Genomic DNA, 27,784 nt, shown 5'->3' on the forward strand with positions numbered 1-27,784 from the left:
TGAGGTGCCACAGAAGTCTCTGGGGTTCAGTCCCTTTGAGCTTCTGTATGGTCACCCAGTCAGAGGACCTCTAAGTCTGGTCAAAGAAGGCTGGGAGCAATCTGCCAGGAAGCCTCCCCAGAATGTATATAGTTACATGCTGGCCTTCAGGAATCAGACTAGGCGATTCAGGCAACTTGCTGAGGCAAATCTGGAAGCCAGCCAGGAGGAGATGAAGCGGTGGTACGACCAGAATGCCACTCTGGTAGAGCTTCAGCCTGGACAGAAAGTATGGGTCTTGGCCCCCGTGGAGCCGTGTGCGCTCCAGGATAAGTGGACCGGTCCCTTTGAGGTGGTGGAGCGCAAGAGTCCTGTTACCTACGTGGTGGACCTGAAGTCTCCTAGGAACCCCTTAAGGGTCCTACATGTCAACCGCCTCAAGCCCCACTTGGAGAGGTCCCAAGTGGGCATGCTCTTGGCAACAGATGCTGGAATGGAAGAGGAGACAGAACCTCTTCCTGACCTCCTGTCAGCCAAGGAGCAAGATGGGTCAGTGGATGGTGTCATCCTCTCTTCCTCCCTGACCCCTGAGCAACAGAATGATTGTCGCCAGTTGCTGGGACAGTTTTCTGACCTGTTTTCCCTGGTCCCTGGTGTCACTGATTGGTGCGTCCATGATGTGGACACTGGGGATAGTCCACCTGTGCGGCACAAGGCCTACAGGGTGACTGACAGGGTGAGGACATGCATCAAGGAGGAGGTCTCCAAGATGTTTGCACTCGGGGTAATTGAGTCTTCTAGCAGTCCTTGGGCCAGCCCCGTGGTCTTGGTCCCAAAGGCTGCAGCGCCGGGAGCCACACCCGAACTCCGGTTCTGTGTGGACTACAGAGGACTCAATTCGGTCACTAGGACCGACGCACACCCCATCCCCAGAGCTGATGAGCTCATCGATCGGCTAGGGGCTGCCAACTACCTCAGCACGTTTGATTTAACGTCTGGGTATTGGCAGATCGCCTTGACCGAGGGGGCCAAAGAGAGGTCAGCATTTTCCACCCCAGATGGGCACTACCAGTTCCGGGTTATGCCATTTGGGATGAAGAATGCCCCTGCCACCTTCCAGAGATTGGTCAACCAGGTGTTGGCTGGGCTGGATTCGTTCAGTGCAGCCTACCTGGATGACATCGCAGTGTTCAGCTCCACTTGGGAGGAACACTTGCGTCACCTCTGGGAAGTGTTGATGGCGCTGCGCAAGGCAGGCCTCACGATCAAGGCGAGTAAGTGCCAGATCGGGCAGGGTTCCGTGGTGTACTTGGGACACCAAGTTGGGAGTGGCCAGGTGGCACCCCTTCAGCCCAAGATAGAAACCATCCTGAATTGGGAGGCGCCCAAAACCCAGACGGAGGTGAGAGCCTTCCTAGGTCTCACCGGGTACTACAGGAGGTTTGTCAAGGGGTATGGCAACATGGTTGCCCCCTTGACAGCGCTGACTTCGAAGAAGCAGCCCAGGAAAGTGATCTGGACTGACACCTGTCAGAAAGCTTTTGAGGCCTTGAAAACTGCTATGTGCACGGCGCCCGTGCTCTTGGCTCCCAACTTCTCCAAAGAGTTTATCGTTCAGACAGACGCTTCAGAGCATGGTGTGGGGGCTGTTCTTTCACAGATTAATGAGGAGGGCCTAGATCAACCCGTAGCCTTTCTTAGCAGGAGGTTACTTCCACGGGAACAAAGGTGGAGTGCTGTTGAGCGTGAGGCATTTGCTGTGGTCTGGGCGCTGAAGAAGCTAAGACCCTACTTGTTTGGGTCTCACTTCCGGGTTCAGACGGACCACAGGCCCCTCAGATGGTTGATGCATATGAGGGGTGAGAATCCAAAGCTGTTGAGGTGGTCCATTTCCCTACAGGGTATGGATTTCACGGTGGAACATCGCCCTGGTACAGATCACGCCAATGCTGACGGTCTGTCCAGATTTTTCCGCCTTAGTGATGAGGAACTCCCTGGGGTAGGGTAGTTCTCCCCACTTTTCAGCTGGAGGGGACACGTGTTAGACCTGGCACCTTGGCGTGAGTCTCCCTCCCTCTTTTTTGCCGCTGTGCCTCATGTGATTTTATGGTGTTGGCCGCTCAGCGCGCTGTGCCACTGCCAACCAGTGTCGCGGTGCGAGTGCTCCCTTTGTAAATTGTATATGTTGGTTGGATTCCATGATTGGATTGTTTGATTTACTATCAGACCCCAGTAAAGTGCGCCAGGAGCGCCAGGGCATGTAAAGGCAAACACCGCTGGTGGGCTTGCAGCACGGGTTGTGCCACCCACAGAAGCGGCCGGTAAAATACGTCTAAGGTCTGCCATCGCAGAACCTGCGTGCAGTCTGGTACTGACACGCCGACCGACAAGTGCCCACACTTGCCGGTCCCTGAAACCTTCCCTTAGCTGCATATTAGTCACCCCTCTGGTAGGCCCACGGGCAGGGTGCGTTGTGAGCCTGAGGTAGGACAAGCCTAGATGCGTGGCATGTCCTAGTAGTGAATTACCGCCATCTTGTTGTTCACTACTGCAAGGCTACCCTGTTCTCATAGGCCAGTATGGGCGGCCTGGATTATTACACCCTATGATCCTAACCGACCCAGGGAACATGGTAGAAGATCGAGTTTAGTATGCCTGAACTCGGAATAATAAGGTACATCTTTTCGCAAGGTTTATTTTAATATTCCGGGTTTGCAAATGTCACTTTTAGAAAGTTGGCCTTTGCTTGCCTAAACCTTTCAGCCGCCTCTGCGTGATGTGTATCTGATGTCTGGCTGGTATGAGTGACAGGGCTGGGGGAACCCAGATGGGCAGGGCTAGGTAGCCTGGTAATGAATAGGACGATCGACAGGTAGATGGGTGGGAGGAGTGCTCCTAGGCTCTGAATAGGACAGTGCTCTGCTACCTCAATGCCGGCTCCGCCCCCTGTGGAGCGTCTGATGACTCTGCCCTGCACTCTGAAAGAAGAAGCCTGCATCGCGTAAACAAAGTGCTCAGAAACCGGACTGAACTAGGCAAGGGCCCCCCTGGCCTGGGAGAACAAAAGATTTGCTGTATAAATGGAGGAGCCCTGCTCCTGAGAAACTAGATCCGCTTTTGACCAAGAAGAATCTCTGCCTGAGGAGGAGGCACCGGGAAAGCTGTAGGAGGAAGACTGTCCCTATCCTGGGGGATTGGCCTGCAGTGGTGACCTTGCTGCCAGAGGAGAGAAGAGAAACTGTTGCTGAAGACTTTTACTTTACTTTTACTTTCAAGACTTGTGCTTTTCCAAAACGATCTCCAAGGGCTTGGAACTGAGCTTGCCCCCTGAACTGAGCCCCAGGACCATTGGGCTCTACCTGATCTTCACTCGCCTGCTGCTGGACTGTGGTGTCCTTTCCCTCGCCGGAGCTGTGACCCTCGTGCCCCAGTCCCTCCTTGAGCCGTGACCAGGACTGCTTAGCCGCCCCCGCCTTGGGAAGAGCCTCGCTCGATCGGAGCCGCTCCCCCTACGCTGTGCTGGGCTGCCCCGTCACCTCGCTCGTTGGAGGCTCGCTGTGCACCTTCACCCTCCCGCCGGAATCGGCGTTTGTGAGCATCTCCAAGCCTCGGACGGCCCGGACGTATCTGCATGCCCGGCTGCCCCGCTTTGCTCGCCCGCCACCTGCAACACCCCGCTCTTGCCGTGAGCCTGAAGACCAGACACCCATCGTGAAGTGTGGGAGCCCCGGACGCCGCCTCGCTCTTCTGTCGAAGGGCCGCTGAAATCCCGCACCCTCCTTCGCGTCAAGAAACAAGGTACTGTACTTACGAACTCGACCACGAGCTCGCATCGGATCCAGGGTCCGCAACGTTCTGATTTCCCTGTCATCTGCCGTGTGCTTCCCGGTCGCCGCTTCAGCACGGAGTACGCTGAGGCCTACAGTCACCTTGTGCCCGCCTAAAGAACTTTCCGTAACAAAGAGAACTTTACCGTATTCCTACGAATTGTGGCCCCACCAGTTCAACGTTACTGGGCCTTGTATTTGACTCTGCTGAAACTACATAAAAGCTTATTTTTATATACTACCTGATTGGTGTCCATTTGTGGTGCATGCAAGGGGTTTACTGTATGTGTAATTGCATTTGCTTAACCGTGTACGCCTGAGACTTAGCCTAGACTGCTCGCGCCACGCACCTAGAGGGTGAGCAGGGGTTATTCTGGGGAGTCATCCTTCGCCCTGACAAGAAGTAAAGGGTCCCTGCTTGTTGTGGGTTCACACCTGCGTCAACCAGAGCCCCCTCATTTCTAACAAGGCCCAAGTACCCGCGGCAGGCAAGGGCCCAAAACGTAGTGAGGCGACATCAAAATGGCCTATCGCAAAACCACCTGGTTTTGCAAGGGGGGTCACTTTGGTTTTTGGCCCGGTGCGTGGCGGCCATCTAGGGAAACCTACCAAACCCACGCATTTCTGAAAACTAGACACCCGGCGGCTTCCAGGGAGGTATGGCTTGCGTGGATCCCCCAACGTTTCCTTAACCAGAATCCCCTGCAAACCTCAATTTTTGCTCAAACAATCACTTTTTTCACACTTTTTGGGGTGGGAAAGTAGTGGCATCACCGGGCTCACACAAATTTACCACCACCCAGCGTTCCCCCAGGTCTCCCGGTAAAAATGGTGCCTCACTTGTGTGGGAGGCCCAAGTACCCGCGGCAGGCAAGGGCCCAAAACGTAGTGAGGCGACATCAAAATGGCCTATCGCCAAACCACCTGGTTTTGCAAGGGGGGTCACTTTGGTTTTTGGCCCGGTGCGCGGCGGCCATCTAGGGAAACCTACCAAACCCACGCATTTCTGAAAACTAGACACCAGGTGGCTTCCAGGGAGGTATGGCTTGCGTGGATCCCCCAACGTTTCCTTACCCAGAATCCCCTGCAAACCTCAATTTTTGCTCAAAAAATCACTTTTTTCACACATTTTGGGGTGGGAAAGTAGTGGCATCACCGGGCTCACACAAATTTACCACCACCCAGCGTTCCCCCAGGTCTCCCGGTAAAAATGGTGCCTCACTTGTGTGGGAGGCCCAAGTACCCGCGGCAGGCAAGGACAACAAACGTAGTGAGGCGACATCAACATTGCCTATCCCAAATGTCGCCTCACTACGTTTGTTGTCCTTGCCTGCCGCGGGTACTTGGGCCTCCCACACAAGTGTGGCACCATTTTTACCGGGAGACCTGGGGGAACGCTGGGTGGTGGTAAATTTGTGTGAGCCCGGTGATGCCACTACTTTCCCACCCCAAAATGTGTGAAAAAAGTGATTTTTTGGGCAAAAATTGAGGTTTGCAGGGGATTCTGGGTAAGGAAACGTTGGGGGATCCATGCAAGCCATACCTCCCTGGAAGCCACCGGGTGTCTAGTTTTCAGAAATGCGTGGGTTTGGTAGGTTTCCCTAGATGGCCGCCGCGCACCGGGCCAAAAACCAAAGTGACCCCCCTTGCAAACCCAGGTGGTTTGGCGATAGGCCATTTTGATGTCGCCTCACTACGTTTGTTGTCCTTGCCTGCCGCGGGTACTTGGGCCTCCCACACAAGTGAGGTACCATTTTTACCGGGAGATCTGGGGGAACGCTGGGTGGTGGTAAATTTGTGTGAGCCCGGTGATGCCACTACTTTCCCACCCCAAAATGTGTGAAAAAAGTGATTTTTTGGGCAAAAATTGAGGTTTGCAGGGGATTCTGGGTAAGGAAACGTTGGGGGATCCACGCAAGCCATACCTCCCTGGAAGCCACCGGGTGTCTAGTTTTCAGAAATGCATGGGTTTGGTAGGTTTCCCTAGATGGCCGCCGCGCACCGGGCCAAAAACCAAAGTGACCCCCCTTGCAAAACCAGGTGGTTTGGCGATAGGCCATTTTGATGTCGCCTCACTACGTTTTGGGCCCTTGCCTGCCGCGGGTACTTGGGCCTCCCACACAAGTGAGGCACCATTTTTACCGGGAGACCTGGGGGAACGCTGGGTGGTGGTAAATTTGTGTGAGCCCGGTGATGCCACTACTTTCCCACCCCAAAATGTGTGAAAAAAGTGATTTTTGGAGCAAAAATTGAGGTTTGCAGGGGATTCTGGGTAAGGAAACGTTGGGGGATCCATGCAAGCCATACCTCCCTAGAAGCCGCCGGGTGTCTAGTTTTCAGAAATGCGTGGGTTTTGGTAGGTTTCCCTAGATGGCCGCCGCGCACCGGGCCAAAAACCAAAGTGACCCCCCTTGCAAAACCAGGTGGTTTGGCGATAGGCCATTTTGATGTCGCCTCACTACGTTTTGGGCCCTTGCCTGCCGCGGGTACTTGGGCCTCCCACACAAGTGAGGCACCATTTTTACCGGGAGACCTGGGGGAACGCTGGGTGGTGGTAAATTTGTGTGAGCCCGGTGATGCCACTACTTTCCCACCCCAAAATGTGTGAAAAAAGTGATTTTTGGAGCAAAAATTGAGGTTTGCAGGGGATTCTGGGTAAGGAAACGTTGGGGGATCCACACAAGCCATACCTCCCTGGAAGCCGCCGGGTGTCTAGTTTTCAGAAATGCGTGGGTTTGGTAGGTTTCCCTAGATGGCCGCCGCGCACCGGGCCAAAAACCAAAGTGACCCCCCTTGCAAAACCAGGTGGTTTGGCGATAGGCCATTTTGATGTCGCCTCACTACGTTTTGGGCCCTTGCCTGCCGCGGGTACTTGGGCCTCCCACACAAGTGAGGCACCATTTTTACCGGGAGACCTGGGGGAACGCTGGGTGGTGGTAAATTTGTGTGAGCCCGGTGATGCCACTACTTTCCCACCCCAAAATGTGTGAAAAAAGTGATTTTTTGAGCAAAAATTGAGGTTTGCAGGGGATTCTGGGTAAGGAAACGTTGGGGGATCCACGCAAGCCATACCTCCCTGGAAGCCGCCGGGTGTCTAGTTTTCAGAAATGCGTGGGTTTGGTAGCTTTCCCTAGATGGCCGCCGCGCACCGGGCCAAAAACCAAAGTGACCCCCCTTGCAAAACCAGGTGGTTTGGCGATAGGCCATTTTGATGTCGCCTCACTACGTTTTGGGCCCTTGCCTGCCGCGGGTACTTGGGCCTCCCACACAAGTGAGGCACCATTTTTACCGGGAGACCTGGGGGAACGCTGGGTGGTGGTAAATTTGTGTGAGCCCGGTGATGCCACTACTTTCCCACCCCAAAATGTGTGAAAAAAGTGATTTTTGGAGCAAAAATTGAGGTTTGCAGGGGATTCTGGGTAAGGAAACATTGGGGGATCCATGCAAGCCATACCTCCCTGGAAGCCGCCGGGAGTCTAGTTTTCAGAAATGCGTGGGTTTGGTAGGTTTCCCTTGATGGCCGCCGCGCACCGGGCCAAAAACCAAAGTGACCCCCCTTGCAAAACCAGGTGGTTTGGCGATAGGCCATTTTGATGTCGCCTCACTACGTTTTGGGCCCTTGCCTGCCGCGGGTACTTGGGCCTCCCACACAAGTGAGGCACCATTTTTACCGGGAGACCTGGGGGAACGCTGGGTGGTGGTAAATTTGTGTGAGCCCGGTGATGCCACTACTTTCCCACCCCAAAATGTGTGAAAAAATTGATTTTTGGAGCAAAAATTGAGGTTTGCAGGGGATTCTGGGTAAGGAAACGTTGGGGGATCCACGCAAGCCATACCTCCCTGGAAGCCGCCGGGTGTCTAGTTTTCAGAAATGCGTGGGTTTGGTAGGTTTCCCTAGATAGCTGCCGCGCACCGGGCCAAAAACCAAAGTGACCCCCCTTGCAAAACCAGGTGGTTTGGCGATAGGCCATTTTGATGTCGCCTCACTACGTTTTGGGCCCTTGCCTGCCGCGGGTACTTGGGCCTCCCACACAAGTGAGGCACCATTGTTACCGGGAGACCTGGGGGAACGCTGGGTGGTGGTAAATTTGTGTGAGCCCGGTGATGCCACTACTTTCCCACCCCAAAATGTGTGAAAAAAGTGATTTTTTGAGCAAAAATTGAGGTTTGCAGGGGATTCTGGGTAAGGAAACGTTGGGGGATCCACGCAAGCCATACCTCCCTGGAAGCCGCCGGGTGTCTAGTTTTCAGAAATGCGTGGGTTTGGTAGGTTTCCCTAGATGGCCGCCGCGCACCGGGCCAAAAACCAAAGTGACCCCCCTTGCAAAACCAGGTGGTTTGGCGATAGGCTATTTTGATGTCGCCTCACTACGTTTTGGGCCCTTGCCTGCCGCGGGTACTTGGGCCTCCCACACAAGTGAGGCACCATTTTTACCGGGAGACCTGGGGGAACGCTGGGTGGTGGTAAATTTGTGTGAGCCCGGTGATGCCACTACTTTCCCACCCCAAAATGTGTGAAAAAAGTGATTTTTTGAGCAAAAATTGAGGTTTGCAGGGGATTCTGGGTAAGGAAACGTTGGGGGATCCACGCAAGCCATACCTCCCTGGAAGCCACCGGGTGTCTAGTTTTCAGAAATGCGTGGGTTTGGTAGGTTTCCCTAGATGGCCGCCGCGCACCGGGCCAAAAAACAAAGTGACCCCCTTGCAAAACCAGGTGGTTTGGCGATAGACAATTTTGATGTCGCCTCACTACGTTTTGGGCCCTTGCCTGCCGCGGGTACTTGGGCCTCCCACACAAGTGAGGCACCATTTTTACCGGGAGACCTGGGGGAACGCTGGGTGGTGGTAAATTTGTGTGAGCCCGGTGATGCCACTACTTTCCCACCCCAAAATGTGTGAAAAAAGTGATTTTTTGAGCAAAAATTGAGGTTTGCAGGGGATTCTGGGTAAGGAAACGTTGGGGGATCCACGCAAGCCATACCTCCCTGGAAGCCGCCGGGTGTCTAGTTTTCAGAAATGCGTGGGTTTGGTAGGTTTCCCTAGGTGCCGGCAGGGCTAGGGTTCAAAATCTACAGCTAGTCACTTTGCCAAAAAAAGGGTCATTTTTCGCTGCAAAACCACGTTGTGTTTTGCGCCGTTTCCTGTCGCGGGCACTATGCCGACCCGCACAAGTGAGGTACCATTTTTCTCGTAGGACTTTGGGGAACGCGGGGTGGGTGGAAATTTGTGGATCCACGCAGATTCCAGAACATTCCATCACAGAAATGTGGGGAAAATGTAATTTTTTTGTCAATTATTTACGTTTGCAAGGGATTCTGGGTAACAGACCATGGTGGGAGGCAGTCAAGTCACCCCATCCTGGATTCCCCTGGGTGTCTAGTTTTCAAAAATGTATAGGTTTGCTAGGTTTCCCTAGGTGCCGGCAGGGCTAGGGTTCAAAATCTACAGCTAGTCACTTTGCCAAAAAAAGGGTCATTTTTCGCTGCAAAACCACGTTGCGTTTTGCGCCGTTTCCTGTCGCGGGCACTAGGCCGACCCGCACAAGTGAGGTACCATTTTTCTCGTAGGACTTTGGGGAACGCAGGGTGGGTGGAAATTTGTGGATCCACGCAGATTCCAGAACTTTCCATCACAGAAATGTGGGGAAAATGTGTTTTTTTTGTCAATTTTTTATGTTTGCAAGGGATTCTGGGTAACAGACCATGGTGGGAGGCAGTCAAGTCACCCCATCCTGGATTCCCCTGGGTGTCTAGTTTTCAAAAATGTATAGGTTTGCTAGGTTTCCCTAGGTGCCGGCAGGGCTAGGGTTCAAAATCTACAGCTAGTCACTTTGCCAAAAAAAGGGTCATTTTTTGCTGCAAAACCACGTTGCGTTTTGCGCCGTTTCCTGTCGCGGGCACTAGGCCGACCCGCACAAGTGAGGTACCATTTTTCTCGTAGGACTTTGGGGAACGCGGGGTGGGTGGAAATTTGTGGATCCACGCAGATTCCAGAACTTTCCATCACAGAAATGTGGGGAAAATGTGTTTTTTTTGTCAATTTTTTACGTTTGCAAGGGATTCTGGGTAACAGACCATGGTGGGAGGCAGTCAAGTCACCCAATCCTGGATTCCCCTGGGTGTCTAGTTTTCAAAAATGTATAGGTTTGCTAGTTTTCCCTAGGTGCTGGCAGGGCTAGGGTTCAAAATCTACAGCTAGTCACTTTGCCAAAAAAAGGGTCATTTTTCACTGCAAAACCACGTTGCGTTTTGCGCCATTTCCTGTCGCGGGCACTAGGCCGACCCGCACAAGTGAGGTACCATTTTTCTCGTAGGACTTTGGGGAACGCGGGGTGGGTGGAAATTTGTGGACCCACGCAGATTCCAGAACTTTCCATCACAGAAATGTGGGGAAAATGTGTTTTTTTTGTCAATTTTTTACGTTTGCAAGGGATTCTGGGTAACAGACCATGGTGGGAGGCAGTCAAGTCACCCCATCCTGGATTCCCCTGGGTGTCTAGTTTTAAAAAATGTATAGGTTTGCTAGGTTTCCCTAGGTGCCGGCAGGGCTAGGGTTCAAAAACTACAGCTAGACTCTTCGCAAATAAAGTGTAAATTTTCAGTGTGAAAATGTGGTGCGTTCACCTTAGGTTTTGAGCCACTTCCTGTCGTGGGCACTATGCCTACCCACACAAGTGAGGTACCATTTTTATCGGGAGACTTAGGGTAGTTCAAATTTGTAAAGCAACTGTTATTACCTATTGATTTTTGATGCATTTCTCCCTCCTAAATGAAAGACATTGTGTAAAAAAAAAGTCATTTTGAAAAATGACCAATAATTGTCATGCAAATATGAGTATTCCCAATTTCGAAAATGTGCAAATATGCACTGTTTCTAAACTCTGTAATTTGTTCCCATTTCAGAAATACATAGGTGACTTTCATACCGATTTTTCCATGTATACATTTTCCCACAATAATTGCTATATACCCGGACCAAAAAAAAAACATTACAAAATGCTGCTCAGTTTTCTACTCTGGGTTCGTTGGGCTCTTGGTGAACCTACAAGTCCTATATGTCCCCACAACCAAGAAGGTCTACCAGATGTAACGGTACATTGCTTTCAAAGAGATGTCATAATTCGAAGAAGTTACAGGTGAAAACGTTGACTCAAAAGGCTGCTTTTTTCAACAAATTTTTAATTTTTCCTATATTTACTTGTAAATTTCTATAAAGAAACCTTGATGGATCTACACAAATGACCCCTTGCTGAATTCAGAATTTTGTCTACTTTTCAAAAATGTATAGCTTTCCAGGATCCATTATTGTTTTTGTACCCATTTCTACCGTTAACTGGAAGGAGGTTGAAAGCACAAAAAATAGCAAAAATAGGGTATGTCCCAGAAAAATGCCAAAACTGTGTAAAAAATGTTGGTTTTCTAACAAAATTCTGTCATTCCCTAAAAGCTGGAGAAATGGTGATTTCAGCCCCACAAACCCTTTTTTGATACCATTTGCAGAGAAAAACCCAGAAGCTTTCATTTGCAGCCCGTTTTTCCCATTTTTCACAAAAAAAAAAAAAAAATCTGTATTTTGACTAATTTCTGGGAACCCTCTAGGAGAATCCACAAACCCTGGGTACCTTTAGAATCCCCAAGATGTTGGAAGAAAAGGACGCAAATTTGGCGTGGATACCTAATGTGGTCAAAAAGTTACAGAGGCCTAAGCGCGCACTACCCCAAATAGCCCAAAAAAGGCTTAGCACAGGAGGGGAAAAGGCCTAGCAGCGAAGGGGTTAACTTTGGCTTCATAACACAATGGTGTCCATTTTATTCCGCAGTGACGTGCGGGAGCGCTCTGACTCACTTTATGAAATTCAGGGTGACAAATTCTTCAAGGGTCCCCTGTAGCTAATTTTTCCCACAGGTAAATGTAATCGTTCTTTTTACATGGTTTGCTGCCAGCAATAACAAACCACTTAAGTTTAAGATTAAATATATAAAGAAATGCAAGAATGTGAAAGTTAAAAAGTGTTTTGAAACAAAATGTCCCCACTTCTGAGGTGAAATTTCAAACATCAATTACGACACACATTGGTAAACAACACTAGTCTGCCAAACCTCTGTAATGGCAATCACATGCAGGTCTGGGTCAAAGTCAAAAGTACTTGTTTCCTAAATGAGCAGCGGGAAGGATGACTATATGAAACTGCCTCTGTTTCATGATTACAGCAGAGCCTGGTAAGCTGGAAGAAGAAAGTGCTGTTCAGTCTCAACAAATCTTTGCATTCTATGCTGAGTCGCCATGGATTTTATTGAGCTGCTATTGCTGGCTGCAGTGTTTTTGTCTTTCCTATTTTGGCGCGCAGCCCGCCCCAGCAGATTCCCCCCTGGACCATGGACTCTGCCTGTCATTGGAAACCTGCTGCAGTTTAACTCTAAGGCTCCGATGAAGGACTTGAACAAAGTAAGTATGCTCTCCCTCACTTCGTCCAAACGAAGTCAATGGTGTAGTAAGGGTACAATGGGCTATGATGCTTGCAAGGATAATGGGCTCCATTTCCCATTGTTTGGTAGCATAAAGCACGAGGTAAGAGACAAGGAAGCCCTAGGAGTCAGACGGGACCAAGGGTAGATACATATTTATAAGGAACAACGGTCCCATTCAAAAAGAATAAATAAACTACCGCAATTAATGCAATGAGAAATCGGGTTTATGTATAAAGTCAATGCAAGGAATATTGGTCAATGCAAAACAATTGTAAAAAGGCAAAAATAACAAAACAGTGAGTGAGTTTAACTGTGGCAGGGTAAAAGGGAAATCAGCCGATTTCCAAAACCCAAAAAGTGACTTTAAAAGGTGACTTTTTTAGTGCAGATAAATAGGCAGTAACAAAAAGTCAGTTAAGCATCTCATACTCCAACATTTGGATAACAATTATTGAGGAGTTCAGAGATGGTTGTCGACGACGTTTCTTTTATGAAGTAGGTGACACACGCCTCTTGATGAAACAGGAGTTTATTGGTAGTATAGTACAGACCCCTGGGACATAACTGCTTACAAGTCCAACTGCAACTCCTCTGCCACCCGTTTATCCTCCAGATGGATGTTGCTAGGGGACTGCAGTATTCCATTACCTCATGACATCATGACAAACCATGGTAACTAACATAAAGCAAGCTATGTAAAATACAACACATCTCCCCTCTTTAAAACAAAAATAAAACAAAATTATGTACATACGTAATCTTTATATCTTGCAGGCATTGTACGTTGTCTTACATTTGTTCTGACCTTAGCAACAGGCAATCCAACAAGATCAGTCTTAACTCTGCATGCAACAATATTTTGTTCAGCACTTGGAGGCAAAACAATTTCAGTATCAGAGCATGGTGATACCTTCCTAGTGTTCCACCAATTTCCATCATCCAACATAACACTGTTACCCTTAACAACAATAATTTTTTTGGGAAAAGACCATTTAGAATGCCCCTTTTTTGCCTTGTCTCCAACAAATACTCTCACAAACATTCCTTGCATGAAACAACGTTTTGGCTTCACAATGTTTTCATTAAAGCGATCACAATAATTTTTTTGATATGTTTCTACTCTATCCCGCATTTTCTCTAAGTTGGCATTGTATATTCCCGCCCTATTCATCCAAAGTGGAACAGCCACGGAACAAGGAATCCTTCCCTTAAGTAAAGAAAAAGGCGTTTCTCTAGTCACAGAATGTGGAGTTGTGCGGTACGACCACAACATGTCCTTGACACACTGTCTCCATAACTCTTTGTTTTTGCATGCCAATTGGATACATTCAACCAGTACTCTGTTGAAACGCTCCACCAACCCGTTTCCCCTCGGATGATAAACTGGCGTGGTAGTGTGCTTGATTCCCCACTTCCTCAGAAAACTCTCAAATTCCTCTGATATGAATTGGGGTCCATTATCCGTAACAAGTTCAGTGGGACAACCTTCTCTTCTAAAAATGTCTTCACAAAATGAAATAACATTTGCAGTCTTGACCTCCTTAACAAAAGCAACTTCTGGCCACTTAGAAAAGTAATCTACCATAACTATGGCAAATCTCTCTGATGCATTTAAGATATCGAAAGGTCCACATATATCAATGGCTAATTTATCCCATGCACCTTTAGGCATGGGCGACGCACTTATAGAAGTTTCTTGCGAAGAATGAGTCTTGTCGCTACACGCACAAGCCATGCAATCTCGAACAAAACGTTCAATTTGCACATCCATACCAGGCCACCAAAAATCTACTCTAATCCTTCTCTTCATAGCTGACATACCCCCATGCCCCTCGTGCATGATGTTTAGTAATCTGTTTCTTAATGCGAGAGGGTCGAGAATAGTAATAAGGATAGTAGGGAAGGTGGGTAAAAAGGGGTTCAAGATGACTATGGTATAGCGAGAGGGAGCGGAGGTATAAAGAATCTACAGAGAAAGAGAAATTATAAAGACCGGAGAAAAGCTTAGGGGGAGAGAAGATGGAGCAGTGCATCCAAAGATGTCCCAACTAGAAAGTGGGGTACCCAGGCGGTGAAGGAGGGAGAGAGGGAAGTGGAGCGGGGGCAGAATAAGAGGACAGAATGCGTGATGAAGGACTTACAGTAACGATAGCCGGATGCGTCAAAATTGACAACCGGCGAAATCCAAGGGGTGTAGTCACCACACAGGGTCAGGGGGGGAGGAGGCCGATGCCAGAGGTGCGGGTACGGCGGGTAGTAGGCGGCCGTGGGGACGGAGGCTCACAGGAGGAGCAACGGAGGGTCCTCGAGTCCCGAGCGAGGCGGGAGTCCAGAGGAAAGTTGCGTGTTGATTGCACGGTGTCCCTGCAGGGAAAGGCAGGGATAAAGTGAGGAAAATGCCGATGCGGGGGCCACCTGACACGATGGAGGGAACGCTGGGACTGAAAAAGGCTTACCGGGTAATTAGAAGCAGATGCGAGTGCTCGAAGGACCGGAATCAGTCTGGTTAGTGTAGAGGCTCGTAGATTGCGAGCGGGTCGAAGGAGCCGGGAGGGGGCGAAAGAAGAAATAGGAGCGCCCATTAGTGGCAAGGGAAGAGAGACAACAGTCGAAGAGGGATAGCGGCGGCCATGATGGAATGGTAGAGAGGAACCAAAAGAGGTGGTCATAAGGGAAGGGGGAAGGGGGAAGGAAAGAGTGAAGAAAGCCAAGAGTAATGCTTAATGCGGGGACAGTAATTGTGTTAGAAGGAGGAGGGGTGAGTGAGGCTGGATGTGGGAAGATAGAGAGAGCTGAAGGGAGTGGGCGAAGGGTCAATGCAGGTGAGAATCGGGGAGGGGAGGCAGGGGGAGCCAAAAGCAGGACAAGATTAATCATGTTGGAAAGCAAAATAAAGGGAGGAAGTAATAATAAAATTAAATAGAAAGAAGTTGAAAAAAGGGCGTGCAGTGGCAAAGGGGAATGAAGGAGGGGGCAGGAGGGATGGGAGGGCAAGGAGTAACTGGGTGCAAGCTCATTAGAAGGCAGTCAAAGAATAAGGAAGAAGTTAAAGCAGATTAGACCAATCCTCCAAACGGTTCAGTCCTGTGTGGAGGCTGTCAGTACGAATTATCCATTTGAGTTTTTCCTTGTTGAGAACAGCAGCAATGTTCATGTTTCTTGAGGATTGTACGATCACACTAATAACTTGCCATTTCATGTCGTCCTCAGTGTGATTCAGTTGTGTGAAATGTTCAACAAGAGGCGCATTAGCAGTTTTGCAAAGAATCCGGCTTCTATGTTGGCAAATCCGGATTCTAATCTTCTGTGTTGTTTGTCCCACATAAATCAGGTTACATGGACAAGTTATGGCATATATAACATTAGTGGTATTGCAATTGGAGAAATGACTAAGGGTGATGTTAATGTTAGTATGCACACATTTTTTAGTGTCCGATGTGAGCCTACACACACTGCAGCCAGCACATTTGAAATGGCCTACTAAAGGCGATAGATTACAGAAGGTTCTGAGGGTAGGGTCCCTTTTGACGTCAGGGAGAGTAGCCCTAACCAAGTGGTCTTTAATACTCTTGTTTTTTTTTTAAAGCAAAAAGAGGGCGTTCTATTTTGAGGTTGCCAGCATTTAATGTGGGACAGTTTCTGATGATACATTTTTTCACTATGTTGGAAATCGGTGTAAATGTATTGACACATACAAGTTTATCATCATTTTTCTTTTCTTTGGGGGTAAGTAGAGTCTCCCTAGGGCAATACCAGGCTCATTTGAATGATCTCTTCACTAATTTACGTGGGTAGCCTCTGCTGGTCAATTTTTTTAATAGCAGGTTGGCTTCCGAAAAATAGTCTTGCTTAAAGAAGCAGTTGCGCCGTATGCAAAGAAACTGTGAGTAAGGGAGTGAGTCACGGAGGGCTCTGGTGTGGTGGCTGCTGTATGACAATAAAGTGGGGTTTTTTTCAGTGGGTTTACGGTAAAGAGTGGTATAAAGGCCCCCATCGAGAGCAATGATGGACAGGTCTAGGAATGCTATCTGTTCTTTGCTGCTGTTGACAGTAAATTTAAGGCCATTGCTATGAAGATTAAGCCAGTTGTGGAATTGAGAGAGGTGGTCTGCAGTACTGTTCCAGATGAGAAAAATGTCATCTATGTAGCGCTTCCATTCTAGAATGTGGGACCTGAAAGGGTTGTGAGGGGATAGTATTCTGTTTGTCTCCAGCCAATCCATATAAAGTATCGCAAAATTAGGAGCGAAAACTGCGCCCATGCTGGTACCTTTCACTTGTTGATAAAAAGTGACATCAAAAAGGAAAAAATTCTTAGTGAGGCAGATCTTGAGGAGGTGAATAATAAAAGAAGTCGGGACGATGTGGGGTTGTGGTCAAGTGTTGAGGGTCAATCTAATGACGTCAATACCTTCATCATGGGGAATGTTAGTGTCAAGCGCCTCAACATCGAGAGTGCAGAGAAAGCTATTGAGGGGATCGAAAGGGAGTTCCTCTACAAGGTTAACCATGGCCATGGTGTCCTTGATGTAGCATTGCGTAGTGGGGACAAAATCTTTGATAAAATGCTCAATGTACCTTCCCAGTGGTTCTAGAATCGAACCGCACCCAGAGACAATGGGGCATTCCGGGGGTGTGGTAGAGTTTTTATGTACCTTGGGTAAAGTGTAAATCACCGGTGTACGGGGCATTTAGTATTAAGAAACTGGAATTTGTTCTTGTTCAGAAAGCCTTGTGCCATGACTTCTTCAGTGATGTCCAAAATAAGCTTTTGAATCTCCTTGGTGGGATCAGTAGGCAGTCTTAAGTAGTGGTCTGTTCTAGAGAGTTGGCTCAGTATTTCCTGTTTGTAGGAACCGGTGTTTTGGATGACAATACCACCGCCCTTGTCCGCTGGTTTAATTGTCAAATTGCCCATTTGTTTGAGTCCCTGCATGGCGTTTTTCTCTGACAGTGAAAGGTTATAAGGGATGTATGTACGTCTGTGTTCAAGTTCAGCAATGTCATTGAGAATCAGTTTTTCAAAGGTAAGGATTTCAGCTGGGACGCTGTGAGGCGGCGGGGAGCAGGTGGAGGGAGGGCGAAATGTGGTAAATGTGTGTATGGTTTGTTCAGAAAGAAGGCATGAAGGTGTATCTTTCCAAAGAAGCGTAACAGCTCAATCTGGAGTTGGAGGTAATCAGGTCTGATGGTGGGGACAAAAGACAAGCCTTTGCTGAGTAGTGTGATTTCTTTATCAGAAAGCAGGTGGGTAGAGAGGTTGAATATGGGAATGATTTCCTGTTCAGATATATTTTCAATGGGGTCAGGGTTGACGGATTCAGTGTAGGAGCTAGTATTTATCACCATTGGTAGTACCTTTGGCGTGTTTGTCTGTCCCCAGGGGCACTGTGCCAACGAGGAAGGTGGGGCGTGCCGCGGTTGGGTAGACGGCCCTGGTCTTGTCCTAAAAAATTAGGGTTGTTAGCTCTATTTCTAGATGTACTGAGGCCTTCAGTGGAGTCAGAATTGTCTGAGGATTCAGCTGAGGTGTCGGAGAAGCCAACTATGTTTTGTTGTTTGTTAAATCTATCCCAGGGTCGCTGTGTTCTGGGGCCTAAGTATGCTCTGTTGGTGTAAAAATCCTCAACCAAGTAGGGCTAGGTCCTTTCTATTTTATAATTCTTGACGTCTCGTTTGACTTTGACGATTTTTTTGTTTTGTTCAATTCTATGGAATTCAGAGAGGGTTTTCTCAACTTTGTCTAGTAAGTTCTTTGCATCTGTAAGTGCACTATTCTCTTTAATCTGTCTCTCAATGTCCTTAATTTCTATCTCTAGTTTTTTAGCTTCTTCATTAGCTATGTCAATTCCAAAGACCATCCAGGGTCTTGAGCATGTGGTGCCGATGTGACTGAAACCAGTGAGATATTTCTTGATGTCAGTAAAGACTCCTGGTATATTACGGACTTGGAGCCCTACGGGAATTGTATCAGATTTAAGGTACTCGGTGAGCATGCGAACCATCAACTGGAGCCTGATGAATTTTTTGGTGGACTTCTCAAGTTGTTCAAAGATGGTGTTTTCAGTAGTGCCTGTATTCTCGGTAGTTTCAGTGAACAGGGAAGGGCCTTCTAATATTCTTTTAATATAGTCATCTGAGTATAAGGGAGCGTGTTGTGCCATGCCCTGAGGTGGGAAGGAGGGGGAGAAACACGGAAATTTAATGTGTGAAGGGGGAAAAAACCCACTTAAAAACCTAGTGGGAGGAAGAATAAGCAATTCCTTGCAATCCAGCGATTGCGCTAAGGTACGAGGTAAGAGACAAGGAAACCCTAGGAGTCGGACGGGACCAAGGGTAGATACATATTTATATGGAACAACGGTCCCATTCAAAAAGAATAAATAAACTACCGCAATTAATACAATGAGAAATCGGGTTTATGTATAAAGTCAATGGAAGGAATATTGTTCAATGCGAAACAATTGTAAAAAGGCAAAAATAACAAAACAGTGAGTGAGTTTAACTGTGGCAGGGTAAAAGGGAAATCAGCCGATTTCCAAAACCCAGGCAAGTGACTTTAAAAGGTGACTTTTTTAGTGCAGATAAATAGGCAGTAACAAAAAGTCAGTTAAGCATCTCATACTCCAACATTTGGATAACAATTATTGAGGAGTTTAGAGATGGTTGTCGACGACGTTTCGATCCCTGTGGCAATAGTGGGATCTCTTCAGGACAGGTAGATGACAGAATTGCCTGGGAAGTTAGCCTGGGTTGGTGAGGGAAAGCGAGAAGGGGGAGAGAAGGGGAAGAATTATCATAAATTGGTACGAGGATAGAAACAATAGGAGGGTAAAAAGGGGTCAAGACGATTGAAGTGACGTGCTGAAGGAAATATGCGAGAGGGGGAGAATAGTTATGAGGATAGTAGGGAAGGTGGGTAAAAAGGGGTTCAAGATGACTATGGTATAGCGAGAGGGAGCGGAGGTATAAAGAATCTACAGGGAAAGCAAATTAATAAAGACCGGAGAAAAGCTTAGGGGGAGAGAAGATGGAGTAGTGCATCCAAAGATGTCCCAACTAGAAAGTGGAGTACCCAGGCGGTGAAGGAGGGAGAGAGGGAAGTGGAGCGGGGGCAGAATAAGAGGACAGAATGCGTGATGAAGGACTTACAGTAAATTGGTAGCATAAAGCAGCCATAATTCAGGTGCAGAAGGTGCTTCACCCTCCTGGGCCGTGGTGCCACTGCACCTACTTCACTATTGATTGCTACGCCTCTGAGCGGAGTGCAAATCATGATGCAGACATGGTGAGAGCGCGCTGAAGTAAATTCCTTTGCATGCATCATCTTATATCTACATAGATATGGTGGGCAGGAGCAGAAAGCCAGCCATGCAGGACATGTGACATAGTGTGTGGAAGAACAACAAACTGTGAATGCCAGGAGGGAGGGGAGGTGGCAGCACAACGGACGATGGAGGGCAGGATGACTGGTGTAGGGGCACAGACTCAGACAATGGAGAGCAGAAGGGAGGTGTCAGGGCAGCAAGCTGACCACATAGGGAAGGCGGTAGAGGTAGTGGCAGCACAATAGACCACACAGGCAAGGCAGGAGGGTTAGCAGCAGCGCAGAAGATCATGGTGGACAATAGGGAGGGGGCTGAGGCATGCACAAAGGACCATGAAGGGCAGAAGGGGGGAGGTAGGGGCCGTATTCAGACAACAGAGGATAGGGGGCAGCAACAGCAATGTAATCAATGCAGGGTGGGGAATGGCAGCACAGCAAACCATGCAGGTCAGGTAGGAGGGTCAGTGGCAGCACAACAGACAATGCGGGACAGGAGTTGGGTATAGGGGCAGGGACTCAAATTAAAGCCAAGGAGGAGGCGGCAGAGACAAGGGCATCAAACTGGCAATATTGGACAAGTGAGGAGGACAGTGGCAGTACAATGGATTGCGCATGACAGGTAGGAGAGACAGTAGCTGGCCAATGAACCATGGAGAGCAAGGAGGAGGGGGCAGGGGCATGTACAAAGACAATATGGGGAGCAAGGCTAGGACAGCAAATTGTCATGCAGGGCAGCCTGGAGTGGCATTAGCAGCACAACAGACTACGCAGGGCTGGAGTGAAGGGGCTGGAGCATGGACTAGGACAACGGCGGGCAGGAAGAGGGGGGGAGGGCAGTGACAACAGGCTAGCCACTTAAGCCAAGCAGGAGGCGAAATGGCAGCACATAGGACCATGAGGGCAAGTGCAAGGGGATAGGGACATGAACTTGTACAACAGAGGGCATGGAGGAAGTAGATAGGAGTAGCAAGCTAAGCTCATAATGTAAGCGGGAAGGGCAGTAGCTGCACAAAAGACCACACAGGTCAGGAGAGAGAAGGCAGAGACAGATTTGCGCAATGGAGAGCAAGAAGGAGGGTGGCAGGGACAGCATGCAAACCGTAGATGAAAGTCCTGCATGGGAGGACGCAGCACAAGGACCATGGAAGGCAGGAGGGAGGGGGAAGATCAGCTCACTGGACCGTGGAGGGTAGAAGGGAGGGGCAGCGACATGCACGTGGAGAACAGAGGACAGAGGCAAGCTGGCCACTGTGGACAGGCTGAAATGGGCAGAGGTAGCACAATGGTCCCTGAAGGACAGGCAAAACGGGCAGGAGCACGCACATGGAAAATAAATGGCAGTGGGGTGGGGGCAGAGGCAGCAAGTTGACCATGGAGGGCAGGAGGATGGGGTAGGGCCATGAGATGGAGAATGGATGGAAAGCAGGAGAGAGCAGTGGCAGTGGCAGTAAGCTGACCAACAAGGGCAGGCTGCAGTGGGTTGGCCACCACCACAGGTGTGCCTGTGTCAGCACTCAGAACAGAAGGCTGTGCACAGTGGAGATGCTGGTTGAATATATATTCAAACAACCCCTAGAATTTCACTGAAAAAAACAAAAGGTTAAATAGACGTAATAGTCAAGTATGGTAATATGATGTTTCCTAGCATTAAAAAAACTCCATAAATTCACTGACAAAAACAACGGTTAGAGTGATATTGTTAAGTATGGTAATACTATCTTAGCTTTCTATAAAAAAACCAAAAAAACTAGTAATTCACTGAAAAAACTAAAGGTTAAAATAATTTTATAGTTACATAATGCCTAACAAAAAAAGAAAACACTGAAATTAATCAGTTATAGTTCAGTGACCCAACTATAATTGGTGCTCCTGCCACACACTGCTAATGACCTCACATATTACATCACTCATTGCATGTCAAATTACATTGTTGATGACATCACTGATAACATCTTAAATGACATCATTGGTGACATCACTCATGACATAATCCAAGATACTGTTACTCAGATTACTCTATAAACTGCTCAATCACTTTAGAAAAAATGTAGTTTGTAAATAGTTCACAAACATTTACAGCATACATTGACTGTATGCACGTGTGCATCCATGAAATATAAATAGTGTAGTCCTTGAGACAAGTCTGATTTGATAAAGTGTGATAACATGTATATAAGGCACAGCTTAGCTATCAGCAACATTTTAGGAGTAAACAGCATGATAGAGACAGAGGGCAATTAGTGTGAGTTGTGCATGTATATTACAAATAGACACGACCCGACTGGTCTTAGCGGACACCGGGCGTTTCCCCAGTGGGCTGCCAGGGTGGGTGCGGTTTTGGGCTCCTGGGGGACCGTTTTTGTTACCGAGGACCTGAAATATCGCCCCCTGTAACAAAATCGTCCGAAACCGGCCCTTGAAAACAGCTCGGCCGCACCCCTCACTTGAGGGCCGGCAAAGCAGTTTGCCAGGGCCGGTTTCGGTTCCCAGTCCGGCACTGCAAATAGGTTGTGGTTACAATCAAAGTCCTGTTGCCAAAACATGTGAGAAAAGAAAATCTAATGTTTACAATTCATTATTCACCACTGGATTTCTGTGCACATACTGACGTTAAAGAGTTGTCATGTAGAGCTATTGACAATTTTCTATAAATTGAAGATTTTTAAGATACAGATATTTTTTTCCAGAATTTCAATGAAAAATCTGAGATGTTACACATTGCATATATGATCTATGAGTGACTCACAATCTGTTCAAGTCACAGAATGATATCACATGTAGTAATGGTGTACACCCTTATACTCGTTTCAAGCAAATGTGTTAGGCATTTTCATCAACATGGGGTTAAAACATAGATGTGAAGCTGTTGATTTAAATTGCTACATCAGAGTAGGTATTTAACATGTACATCTCATCAACATAAAAAATGGCCAAATACTCTTTACATTAGTATTTAAAGTTGAATAAATTGCTGATTGGGTTAATGACTACAGAGACATTATGTTTCACAGATACCCGAACACCAGTAAAAGATTTAAATCTCTGTTAAATGTGTCTGCTTTCACAGATATGTTTTATGTCCTGCCTTTTGCAAAAGGCTATCCTCATTAACACTACAGAGGTGGCAGAAAAATGAGTCTAGGTGTAGTTTGCTGATACCTGCCAGTATCCAAAGCGTATAGTAAACTGTCAAATTCATTAGATGATGCCATCAATTATGTAATTTAAGATTTTTTCAGTGAGACTCACACCCCAGTCATGCACTTCTATCATCCCACATCAGTCATGACATCTTCATGACATCATTGATAATATCACTGTTACATTTCCAATAAATTTATTGATGAGAAAACTGTGCATAGTGGGGGGACGAGTTATAGTTTCTTAAGATAAGTATAACTATAACTGCTGAATTTCTTTGGTTTTGTGTGTTTAAAATCAGAACCTAACTGTAGGAAAGTGCCTCTTTTTACATGGTTAGCCCACACATTGTGCCCGATGCCAGATGTAATTTCAAACTTTAAGTGCACTGAGTCCTTGCTAACCAGGTTCCCAGTGCCAGATCTCTTTCCGAAAACACTGTACAATGATTGGGACAACTTCAGCTACCCCTGTAAGTCCCTAGCAAGTGGTGCTCCTGGTACCTAGGGCATGGATACTGAAGAGGGTTCTCTGGGGCTGCAGCACTGGTTGTGCCACCCCAGGGCCCCTTCACCAAAGCTATGTACTCTGCCATTGCAGGCTGCATTTCTCGGTGCAGGAAATCTGAAGAGTTGACATGGCACGGGGTCCTGTGTGCTATGCCAACCCTACACCGCAAAATATATAGGTAAGTGATCCCTACTGCAGGCCTTTAGCCCTAGAGCGGGGTGTACAATATCCTATGTGTGGGCATATCAGAATGAGCGGGGATGCCGCTAGAATGTACAGTCCATTCTGAGGTGTTGTAAGTGACAAGGAAGCTATAAAAAGTACATGGGCTGGAAACTTGTCAACAGGAGTTTCATAGCTCCATGAGAGCTTAACTGATTTCTAAGATGTTCCGTACCAAACAGCTTGTCTTAATAAATCCTCACTGATGCCAGGGTTGGATTTATTAATACATTCATGCAGGAGACACTTTTAGAGGATTCCCTGAAACCTAACCAAACACTAGTGAGGTCTGTGACCGGTTTTTACCAGCCTGCCACCACCAGACATGTTTCTGAACTCATGGGTGAGAGCCAGTGCTCCCAGAGGACAGAAAGAATTTCTGCTCTGGGCAGGGGGGGGCAGGGGGGTGGGGTTCACACCTCTTCCAGGACAGGATGGCCATTCCAGGCAGGAAACGTCAAAGGCAATACCACCTTTGAAATCCTACCCAGGAACCCCCAGATAGTAGGGGAGGCCAGGCCCACTTTCCTGCTCCACTTGTGGCAGGAGGAAAGGTTGGAGAATTAGTTAGAGGAGGAGGAGGGTCCTCCCTTACCTTGCACCACCCCTAGGCCAGGGTAGGCCAGGTAAACCTCTCTCCTGAAATTCCACCATCTTGAGATGGTGAGAAAACTAGGCCTGGGTGGTAAACGCCGCTCTGTTTACTGAGTTTTTGGAGTTCTCTGCACTCTGCGCTCCGCGGAGTGCAGAAAACTCCGCTCCGCGTAGCAGAGCAGTGTTTCATCCCCCCTTGCGCACACCCACAGTAAGTTGGGGAGCATGAGCTGCCTCTTGGGTAGAATTTCTACCCCAGCGGCAGGAAGATCAGCATGAATGGCAGTTTGCGCCTCACTCCGCCGCTTGTGGAACTGTGCAGAGTTTTTTTTTATCATTTTACAGAGAACTCCGCCCAGGCCTAGGGAAAACCTCCAATCAGAGCTAGGGCAGTGCTTCTTTACCCAAGAAGTGGTCACTAGAGGGTGTAAACACCCTAAAGGTAGATAGCCCATTGGCTATTAGCTGTCTTCTTGTAACACTCCCTGAGACCTGAACCTGAGATTCATCGGACCAAAGTAGACCAGGACAAAGACGACCCGCTGCTCAAGAACATAAGCCCTGCTGCAGAAAGAAAAGACTCCAAGCCCTGCCAGTTGCAAGAAGGACTCAACATTTCCTACTGCTGTGTCATCCTGAAACCTGAAAGAACTCCAAGAACCTCTAGCCTTCGAGAAATCATGAGAAGCTCACTTGGAGTAAAGATATCACTCCCCTGCACGCCGCAGGCACCGATTCAGTGAAGTTGGCTTTGTCGACTTGCTGTTTCTCAATGACCTTGATGCAGCACCAAAGCAAGAAGAGGTACAACAGCTCCACAGGGTCAGATCTGCCTCGCTGCCAAGTCTCGAGGTACCAGAGTCATGGCGTACTAATTCCCGGTGTACCAGACCCTCAATGGTAAAAACCAAGAAGAAAATTCCACACCGGTCTCCCAAAGCACCAGAAGCAAGCATCCATTGAGGGAGATGTTGAGACACCCAGGACCCACTTCCTCAGTGAACCAGCTGTCCCAAGATCACCTCTCCAAGCTGCCTGCTCCTGACTTTGAGGACACTCAAAGATGCACAACGCCCGGCTGACCTGTTCGCTCTGCACCCAGCCTGAGCACTGACTAACCATCCCTACTCCCATGATCCCCAGGGCCTTGCGACCTCCTCCCTCCAAGGAGACCCCCCGGATTCAACTGTAATTCCTTCTGTTCATTGCATTTTCAAGTGCCCCCCTTCATATTTGCACATCAGTTTCCAAAACCCTCAGCACTCTGCTTTTGCCCGATCCTGGAATCTCTAGAACTTCTCCTGCTGGAACTTTGGACTTGGTCCAGGACATCGCCCTACAACAAGACGATGATATTTATTAAAGCATTGCCTAATTTTAGATGCATTTTCTTTATTTCTTCCAGTTGATTCCAATGGTGTGTAATTGCGCACAAATGGGATACATTTCCCGAACTCTTTAAAAATCATAACTAGAAAAATATTTACCTTAGAACTGTTTTCTTGGTCTCTAAAAATGTTCTTTATTTTTACAAATTGGTCTCACACTCACTCAGAGACTCATGTACACACTCACAGACTCACTCAGACACTCAATGCACCCACTCATAGACCCACTCACAGACTCACACATCCACTCACAGACCTACTTGGAGACTCATGCAATTACTCACAGACCTTATCAGATACTTATGCACCCACTCACAGCCCCACTTAGAGACTCACGCTTCCACTCAGAGACTTACTGAGACACTCATATACCCAATCACAGACCTGCTCAAAGACTGACGCACCCAGCCACAGATCCTGTCAGACTCTCATGCACCCACTCACAGATCCAGTCAGACACTTATACATCTACTCACAGGCTTACTCAGAGACTCATGCACCCACTCGGAGACTCATGCACCCACTCAGAGACTCATGCGCTCACTCACAGACCCATGCAGAGACTCACACACCCACTCACAGACCAACTCAAAGACTCACACAATTACTCAGACCCACACAGAAACGCACACACCTACTCACAGACCTACTCAGACTCATTCACTTCCTCACAGACCCACTCAGAGACTAACGCACCCACTCATAGACCCACTCAGAGACTCATGTACCCACTCACAGACCCACACACAGACTGACACCTCCACTCACAAACCTACTTAGAGGCTCATGCTTACACTCTGAGACCCACTCAGACACTCACATACCCACTCAGAGACTCACATACCCAATCACAGACCTGCTCAAAGACTGACACACCCAGTCACAGATCCATTCAGACTCTCACACACCCACAGACCTACTTAGAGGCTCATGCATCCACTCACAGACCCAGTCAGACACTCACACATCTACTCAAACCTACTCAGAGACTCACGCACCCACTCACAGACCCAGTCAAAGACTCACACACTCACTCACAGACCTACACAGAGATTCACACACCCACTTGCAGACCGACTTAGAGACAAAAGTAAAAGAAGGCAAGTAACTGCATGCTCGGCCGAGCCCCCGTGGATCTTCATGATTGCCACAGCGTGAGCCAGCAGTCGGTTCACAATGAGCCGAAGGGGGTCGGCCCATTGGAGGATAATACCACCGCCACCCATGGTGTGAGTGGCGAGATGAGCTGCCATTTGCCCAGCAGCAGCTGCACTGTGCAAGTGAGTCTAAAAAAGCTCACATTACGGACCTTTCTGATGTGATTGCGTCAGGGGTGCATAGTAGCACTGTGAAGGAAGAGCTGAGCCAGTGTCATCAAGCCTGATGGGAGCAGCATGCACAGCACCTGCCACTGCAGCCTATATAGTGCATTTCCATAGCAGCGCTCCAGGCGACAGCTGAGGTGACGCTATTATAATGTGCAACATTGCATTTCAGTGCGATGATGTGGATCACCTCACTAAAATGCGTTAGTCTAATGCCTGATGTGTGGTACTTGGCAGAGCTGTATAGTAGAGCCACTTTTCAGAATTTCCCAATACTTTAGAATTACATTATAGACTGCTTAGATCCACTGTTGTAGGTTGTAAACATGCTGAGTGGTTTCCTGTTCCCCACCTTCTTTATTTCTTTTATTGCTAAACTCATTCTTTGCTAGAATCAATCTGCTTGGCACAGTCCCAAGAAGCTGTTGTTGAAAATGTTGTTTTTTAAACAGTGTGATCATATCATGATCATTTCTGTATGGGCTAAGTACCGTATGGACATGGCTCTTGGGAAGTACATTAATCTCACAAGGAGGGACAGGGGCTTGGGAGGTCCAGTATACATGCCCCATGGGAATTTGGTAAAACAAGAAAGTATGCTGTTCCTGTGGGGTAAGGGAGAAGCAGTGTGACAGGCTAGGAATGTAGTGTCAGTTACGAACAGGTGCTAGATAGGACAATGCGTGATTGTGCAGGGATAGCTCCAATAAGGAGCAAGGGCCCTCACACACACCGAGGGGTGTCATGCTTCATAGGGCAGCTCCTCATTGGGCCGGCGCTCCAATGCCCAACAGACCCCGCAGGGGGGCTCTTTTCTGGAGGTCTTCTCGGTTTGCCGTGTGAAGCTAGAAGATGTTGTGGAGGTAGCCTATGTGCAGTGAGTAGAAGTGGGATGGTGTGTGTGGTTAAAAATGGCTACTGGATTCTCGAATTATAATTTATTCGCGGAGTACCTGTTCCATGAGTAAAAACACTGAGTAAAAAGTTGTGGACTGGAGGGGGA

The 27,784-nt window shown here is 48.2% G+C and overlaps 1 protein-coding gene across 1 annotated transcript in view; it reads left to right on the forward strand.

Annotated features, from left to right (window-relative positions):
* The first annotated feature begins 11,950 nt into the window (after positions 1-11,950).
* The window catches only part of LOC146775926 (cytochrome P450 2C23-like), a 768,862-nt gene continuing 753,028 nt past the window's right edge, over positions 11,951-27,784 (forward strand). The window contains exon 1 of the mRNA XM_085639573.1: positions 11,951-12,251. Within this exon, the coding sequence (XP_085495699.1) occupies positions 12,090-12,251 (162 nt within the window). The 5' untranslated portion in view covers positions 11,951-12,089. The remainder of the gene's footprint in view (positions 12,252-27,784) is intronic.

This window comes from Triturus cristatus, chromosome 12 (assembly GCF_964204655.1).
Source record: "Triturus cristatus chromosome 12, aTriCri1.1, whole genome shotgun sequence".
Taxonomy (NCBI): Eukaryota; Metazoa; Chordata; class Amphibia; order Caudata; family Salamandridae; genus Triturus; species Triturus cristatus.